The following is a 7,907-nucleotide window of genomic DNA, read 5'->3' on the forward strand; positions in this document are numbered from 1 at the left end:
TCTTTGTGATCTTTTATGGCATTTTTATGAGAACGTAACCATCGTGTTAAATACATTACAGATCCAATTTCCTCCAGGCCCATCCAATTTGACAATGTACCTCTAGTGTTCTTAGGCGCATTGAAAGGCTCTAAAAATCTATCACTAAGGGATAAACCAACTTTATGCAAGCTTAGCTTGAACCAAACTGTAATAGTTGTTTAGGGCAATCATGTCATGATCTCCAGGCTTTTTGACAGACTAAACACTTTCATGCAGAGAACGTCCAAAATAATCTGGACCACTGACCACTATTTAGCACAATCAAATTGTGGTCTAGATTTATTTAATGCCATTTACAAGAGCAAGCGCCCACTTGCTGCCTACTTACAGAATGCTATTGACCTGCACTTGAACCAACATCAACGTGGACCCACAGAAGCGAACATATGATGCACTGAAAATGGCAAATGCACCAGACTGATTTACATTAAGCAGTTCCTTTGTATAATCCCATGTTGATATTCAATAGAAGCTAGTTGTCTTCTTGATTGTGGCGAAACATGATTCCTTACATAGAAAACATACTGCCATATGTTAACTAGTCAAATACATGCATTTTAATTATGTAATTTCTTACATTTTTACAATACATGTTTTTGTTATTTTGAGTGTTGGACAGACTTGAAAATGTACATTTCCATGACACCAACACGGAACAATTTTGGTAGCCACGATAAAATATGTAGTCACATCTGTAATTACAGTTTCTATAGACAGATTTTTTTACATAGCAAACAAGATTAAGAAAGCAACCATCAAACAGAATAGGCCCATGGCTTCAGACAGGGCGAATCCCAGGATAGCGTAGGAGAAGAGCTGCTGCTTCAATGATGGGTTCCTGCAAAACAGAACAAGACAAAACCATTATCAGACCATTTCATGTTAAATCTGTTTGAATCATAGTTTTTCTAAAAGCTGACATTGACAAGCACAGATCTAGTACTCAGCTTGTAGCAGTGGACTTACCTGGCATATCCAATGATGAGACTGCCGAACACTGTTCCAATTCCAGCACCAGACCCAGCCACTCCGACTGTGGCGGCTCCAGCACCAATGAATTTGGCAGCGGTATCAATGTCCCTGCTCACAGCACTGGTCTGGAAGCCTCTGAGAGCTACCTGGGTGAAGGGGCTCTGTGGCATGAGGGCTACGTTTCTCTGAAAAACAAACATCTCCTTAGTGATGGGAAAAGAACTCCAACAACAACTATTAAAGGGATTGACAAGCTTTGGAAGAGCATAAGGCCCTGCACTACAAGAAGATGTTTTTCACCTCTGTATTGACCTCAGGCCTGGACAGCATAGAGGCAGACAGGGGTCTGTAAAGAGCCCGGGAGCCAGCACGGACCTGCACCAGGAACAAGCACAAAACAGTGAAAAAAGCAATAATATTTAGCCTGAGAGCCTACACAGGTGATCTTGAAGGCAATAAAGAAAATACAGATGTTAAGGTGCAAACATAACTGTTCAAAGTACAACAAGTGGAGGCCCGAGGGATGTTTCCCCTCTGTCAAAGGCAGCACAAGTGCACCATGGGCCGTGGGAGGCACCTTGACAAAGCTAGCCACTGTCATTGAAGTGGTCAAACGTCAGAGCCGTACTAAGACATGCATAACCTAGTAACAAATTACAACAACTGCATTCCCATTAAGTCATCAAAATGCATTTTCAATCAGGATAAATTTAATATTCTTTCCTCAACACCACTGGATACAAGCCTAAAAAAACAACACTCCTTTTACCAGCTGAGTGCACTTAGCACAAGCTAGTGTCATACATTTAACAGTTAACGTACTAGTAAAACTAGCTATAACCTGTTAACCATGTTGTAGCTAGGTTTCACCTGAACCTGCAATGTTTCTGGCCAAACATGACCTTGGGCAAATATCCCCGAACACACACAATAGGGAATACGAGAGCTCAACAAAATATGTCACTAGTTAGCGTTAGGTAGCTACTGATAGACTTGCGTGCTGAAGAAAGCCAAGTGTCATGTTGACCTTATTCATAACTACCTAGGCTATAGCTAACAGGCTACCTAGCTAGCTCCTAGGCCGGGTCTAGACTCAGAAGTGCACAAACCGCTAACGTTAGTTAGGGAACTAAAATAAGAGCCTCTCACCTAATCAAAGTAACTACTTATATCATGCAAAACTTGGAGAGATATGGCATTTCATTGCAACTAACGTTAGCTTATTAGCTAGCTAATACCCTTGTCAGGCAGCTCTATTCAAGTTCAAAACAGGCCCGTACGAATACAATGGAGAATATGAGTACAGATGTAATAAAACATCGGTTTAATCAGATTGAGTAAAACATACAAATAAAAATACTCACCAGAGCCGGCGTGGAGACGAACTTTGCACAGGCGTACATTATCAAGTTAGTCTGTTTTAACCTGGTCGGTCAAATTTGATTGAAGCCGGGTCTTTCTGCAAAGACAACACAAATATAAGGTCAATGGGTTTTAAAATGCACGACGCTGAAAATAATGACAGTCCAATGCACACAATAATCCGTACAACATGCACCCCTCACTTGTATTGTGCTAGGTGTTGTTTTAAAGAAGGATGAAACAGGATTTACAATGGACAATGTCTAACATATCCCTCTTACCGACTGCAGAAGGTCGAAGCACAGTAGAGAAGTGCGAACGCGCATGTCGGTGTTTATAGATTCCCGGATGAAGCTTTTGAACAATGGAAGGTCATTTCACTATAACTTTATTAAACCAGTTCAACGTTAGAATTAAACCGAAAGAAACCATGAATGAAAACCCCTGTACAGTAATTTTCAGTGACAAAGATTTTTCTAGATAATTGACCATGGAAATCCATCAGAGCTCCCTGAATGACACGTACAGTATGTAGGACTTTTATGTATACCCTTTTTAATAGGTTAGGCCTATTGTCTTCAATATTATCTCAAAACCAATACATTCTAAAGAAATAGCACAAACAAGCAGAGGAAGAATCAACTTATTTTCTTCAGAACGTCTGGCTTAAAGAATATCAACATTAGACAAAAATATGATTGAATGGTTGATATTGACAGAACTAGGCAATCAATGATTGGATTATTTAAGCCTACTTTTATTTAGCTTTACAGTATATGCTGAATTAGGCAACAAGTCCAATTGGCACCAATTCTACACGTTGTTGTGCATATTATAGCCTGCCTAGTTGCTCATCTTGAGCGTCATCTTCATAGGCCAGGTGATACAGGAATGCATGTATTGTATTCATTCATTAATTCATCCATTAATTCATTAAGTAATTAATTCATCATGAAATCAAAAACATATTTTGATGTACATATAAAATCATATACTATTTCTCCCCTGTTATACAACTCATTGAGTAGACAGTGCCTTCAACATTTCATCTAGGCCTATTCTTTCCAGTGCATCTGTTGAGGTGTGAATTTAACACTACCCAGAGGGGATGTCCCAGAGCCCTGTCTAGGCATCTCTCTGCTTGGAGGTGTAGCTGCACACCAGGAGGATTTGTAATGTTGATGAATGGCTCGCCAGCAGCTGGGGCTGGAAGGTAAAGGTAATGAGGATGGGGATCGAGCCCCTCTTTGCTGCCGTACGATTGCTCTAAGGGAGGAATCCCCCACTGGTTCCTCAGGTATGATCTTTGCAGGTGCACAGGGGGTTGAAGTCACAGCCTCTAGATCTCATGAGCACAGTGTAGAATCAGTCCTACTAATGTAGCACATAAACCTCCAACGCCCTATGGAAATGAATGAATCAACAGTCACTGAAGGATCCATTTCATTTTTCATCTCACTGCAGAGCACAGATTAAATAAGAATACATGTATTTATACAGAGTACAGTAAGTAGCACTGAGTTGGAGTGCATCTTGATCAACCAAAGGTACAATTCTATAATTGCATTTAGATACATACTGGTATATTTAACACACAATTTAAGTAGTGGAATAATGGAAACTGTAATGGGACATAAGGTACATTTTTTGTTCCAATCAATTGCATCCAACAATTATAATCATATCATGTTAGATGTTATGTCTATAGCTAGTTTCAAGTATTTCTATTTATAGGGATTTTACATCATCATTATTACAGAATTTATCACAGTGTCATGCACCATATTGTTACATATTAATAAAAAAATCCATGTCCTATGGGCCCAGTGGAAAAATAAAACTTTCTCTTGATTTCGCCTGTCAGATAGGATTAAATACATATATAAATAGAATGAATGGATTAATCATTGCCTTGAATGGGGAGTCCTGCTCTATTCATTCTATTTTTAGGCATTTAATCCTATCCGATAGGCAACATTTAGATAACTTTTGAAAAACTAGGCCCAGGTTACACAAAATAGCCAGTCCGCTGTGCTTTTCCTGAGCGTAGTCAGTGGGATTAAAGTCCAGCAGAGGGTGCAATTGAGGCTAATGTGATGGCTGTGACCGTCGCCTTTGTTATCAGCAGGGTCGAGGACTTTGGTTTACTACAGGAACGTCATAGGCCCACTGTTCTTCTCACAGTTTTGCAGTCATTATTTTTGACATGACCATATCCACTGAGTGAATTTTATTTTCCATATTCCAAGTGTATTTAATTGATTCTTAAATGATACATATGGTATATACAAGTAAATGACAAAATAAAGGAAACACCAACATTAACTGTCTTAATAGGGAGTTGGGCCACCACAAGCCTGATCAGCTTCAATGCCCCTTGGCACAGATTCTACCAGTGTCTGGAACTCTATTGGAGGGATGTGACACCATTCTTCCACAATAAATTCCATAATTTAGTGTTTTGTTAACAGTGGGGGTGGAAACTGCCTTCTCAGGCAACCGTTCAGTTGGGTTGAGATCTGGTGACTGAGACGGCCATGGCATATGGATTACATCGTTTTCATGCTCATCTAACCACTCAGTGACCACTAGTGCCCTGTGGATGGGGGCATTGTCATCCTATGGGGGCATAGCCATGGTAGCCAAAATAATGGCCTGCCCAGCATGACGGGACATTAATTGCTTAATTAACTCAAGAACCACACCTGTGTGGAAGCACCTGCTTTCAATATATTCTGAACAAAAATATAAAAGCAACATGCTAAAATGTCAAAGATTTTACAGAGTTACAGTTCATTGAAGGAAATCAGTCAATTGAAATAAATTAATTAGGCCCTAATTTATGTATTTCACATGACTGGGCAGGGGCACAGCCATGGATGGGCCTGGGAGGGCATAGGCCCACCCACTTGGGAGCAATGCCCACCCACTGGGGAGCCAGGTCCAGCCAATCAGAATTAGTTTTTCCCCACAAAAGGGCTTTATTACAGACAGAAACACTCCTCAACACTCCTCCTCCCCCTCCTCAGACGATCCCGCAGGTGAAGAAGCCGGATGTGGCAGTCCTGGGCAGTTGTGGTACCACATGGCATGTGGTTGTGATGCTGGTTGGATGTACTCACAAATTCTCTAAAACAACATTGGTAGAGCTTATGGTAGAGAAATTAACATTCAAATCGCTGGCAACAGCTCTGTTGGACATTTCTGCGGTCTGCATTCCAATTGCACGCTCCCTTAAAACTTAAGACATCTGTGGCATTGTGTTGTGTGACAAAACTGTACACTTTAGAGTGGCCTTTTATTGTCCCGCGTACAAGGTGCACCTGTGTAAATGATCATGCTGTTTAATCAGCTTCTTGATATGCCACACCTGTCAAGTGGATTGATTATCTTGGCAAATATTAAATGCTCACTAACAGATATGTAAACAAATTTGTGCACAACATTTGACATAAATTATCTTTTTGTGCTTATTGAACATTTCTGGGATCTTTTATTTCAGCTCATGAAACATGGGGCCTACACTTTAAATGTTGCGTTTATATTTTTGTTCAATATACTTTGTATCCCACATTTACTCAAGTGTTTCCATTGTTTTAGTAGTTACCTGTATGTTTCTTCTTGACAAGGTAGCAGAATGAATATACAATAAGGGTACTATGTCTGTTTTTTGTAAAGTCCTATTAGCTAGCAGATCATTTTCAATGTATAGGCTACATGATACATACCATACTATGTGTGCTCTACGGCCAAAATCATAGTATTTTGAAGCAGGAGCATATAGCAATGTATTAATTGCAACAACCAGACAGACAGCATATCAAAGAAGTGGTTAACCACCTGAGGTCACTGTCTTAGTGTCTAATTAACAGAACTGCAGTACTGGGTGGGTGGGGGGGTCCACGGCTGTGGAAGGTGAAGAAAGCACAGCCCAGTCTCTCCCCTGACTCCCGCCTCCTCCCTCGCTCACTGAGGCATGCACGCTCTGCTCTCCCTGTCTGTGGTGTTGCATATAACACTCAGAGACATTCCATTTGCATGCCGGCCCCATCAAGCTGGATGCACTCAGACTCATAATAAAAGGCATTGACCCCCTTAACCTTTATGAATTACAATTTGTGCCTGCAGCACGTCCTGTCAGAGGTCTCAGAAATGTGGGCACCTCAGCCGAGGGGTGTGTGCGTGTTGTTTTGCAGTTGTTAAGGAGAGGGGAAAAGGTTTTTACAGCTCCTCGCCGGAGCTCCTGACAAGCTGGGAGGAGGCGAGGCGCTCTGACAGCGGAGGCAGGCCAAAGAAGGAAGGACTGCAGGCAGCGCTGCTGGTGATGGCTCCATGCTAATCTCTAGCTCTGGATGCACAAATATACTGTATAGACCCACTGATATCTATGACAAGGCCATGGCTAAGAAGAAAGTGAACTGGAGTTTATCAGTGGTTTAAATACAAACCCTTACTGGCTACTGTCATCTTCCGTACCATCAAACTCATGTTCACCTTTAATGGCATGTTTACTATCTACTTGATCACTTGGAGGTTTTTTCCTAGATGGCCTTCAGCTGGTCCAATAATCCATGGCACTGTAGGAGGGGCCAGGCAGCTCAGTGATACAGCTGGAAATCATCCTACAATATCCAATAGACACGTTTTCTCAAAGAGAATGCAAGGATTTAAAGGACATTAGTATTCACAAAATATATGTTTTCCCACAAATCCATAATAACACTGATCTTTGTGCTGCTGGTAAGCAGGGCCGTTGGAGTGAGGCAAGAAGTGCTGAGGCTTGCAGTATCATCATTCTTAATAGATCCTGACTTTATAGGCCTGTAACAACTCTACAAGCAGGCACCCTCTTGTACTGTGTCTATATGTTCTGAGAGGGAGCAGGGTAAGGCTGGTTTAACCTCATTCTGCTTGGAGGTTCTACATTTCGACACCGAAAGCATTTGCTCCAACTACATCAACAGAGAAGCTATAAAATGGGCAAAGCTGAAGACAGAGCCAAGAGAAACAGCCACTTTTCATGGACACGTGTTTAAAGGTGAAACATAAAAAGCACCAAAAGGTCTTAATTTCACACACTGCCCTCAGTTGCACACCATATAAATTAGATTGAGACATAAGGGTCGCTCAGGGCCGGCCCTGGGCATAAGCGGTTGCTTAGAGCACCCGGCAGCTCAGATATCATATTAGCATGGCATAAGTCATGGCAAAAGGTGCAACATTTCATAAATCTGCAAACGTTTCTCTCCGCCCCATGGCCACATGTGTAGAATTGCAGGATATTAGCTGTAAAACTGCAAGGTCTTCTCTCCTTCCATGGTAAAAATTTGTAGAATTGTATGAAATGTGTTATGAATTTACAAATGTTTCTCTTCATCCCATGGCAAAATGTGTAGAATTGCAGGAAATTAACTTTCAAACTCTCAGCCATCAAGAGGGGGGCCACTAAAATGTTTTGCCCACGAGGTGGGGGCCCTCCAACCAAATCTCACTTAGAGCCCCTAAAAGGGTGGCTGTAAAATACTTGGTTG

The 7,907-nt window shown here is 41.4% G+C and overlaps 1 protein-coding gene across 2 annotated transcripts; it reads right to left on the minus strand.

The window, feature by feature from the left end:
- Positions 1-5: 5 nt before the first annotated feature.
- On the minus strand, positions 6-2,728 carry atp5g3 (ATP synthase, H+ transporting, mitochondrial F0 complex, subunit c-3). Of its 2 annotated transcripts, none has more exons than NM_001139711.1 (5): positions 2,580-2,641; positions 2,379-2,473; positions 1,315-1,389; positions 1,009-1,199; positions 6-880 (listed from the first exon to the last, which is right to left on the minus strand). In NM_001139711.1, exons 2-5 carry the CDS (start codon positions 2,415-2,417, stop codon positions 766-768), a joined length of 420 nt encoding a protein of 139 aa, NP_001133183.1. In that variant the 5' UTR covers positions 2,418-2,473; positions 2,580-2,641; the 3' UTR covers positions 6-765. The 2 variants fall into 2 exon arrangements, with proteins under 2 accessions (NP_001133183.1, XP_014028401.1); XM_014172926.2 differs by lacking the exon at positions 2,580-2,641 and adding an exon at positions 2,658-2,728 and having other exon boundaries at positions 294-880.
- Between the last annotated feature and the right edge of the window lie 5,179 nt (positions 2,729-7,907).

The sequence above is a fragment of the Salmo salar genome, chromosome ssa25, assembly GCF_905237065.1.
Source record: "Salmo salar chromosome ssa25, Ssal_v3.1, whole genome shotgun sequence".
Lineage (NCBI taxonomy): Eukaryota > Metazoa > Chordata > Actinopteri > Salmoniformes > Salmonidae > Salmo > Salmo salar.

What these genes read in the sequence shown, in the direction of transcription:
- atp5g3 (NM_001139711.1), bottom strand. Translation starts at nt 2,417, where the DNA reads ATGTACGCCTGTGCAAAGTTCGTCTCCACGCCGGCTCTG. An exon ending in TCGTCTCCACGCCGGCTCTG is followed by an intron (nt 1,390 to 2,378) that starts GTGAGTATTTTT and finishes TTCCTGGTGCAG; the next exon opens with GTCCGTGCTGGCTCCCGGGC. An exon ending in GGCCTGAGGTCAATACAGAG is followed by an intron (nt 1,200 to 1,314) that starts GTGAAAAACATC and finishes TTTGTTTTTCAG; the next exon opens with AGAAACGTAGCCCTCATGCC.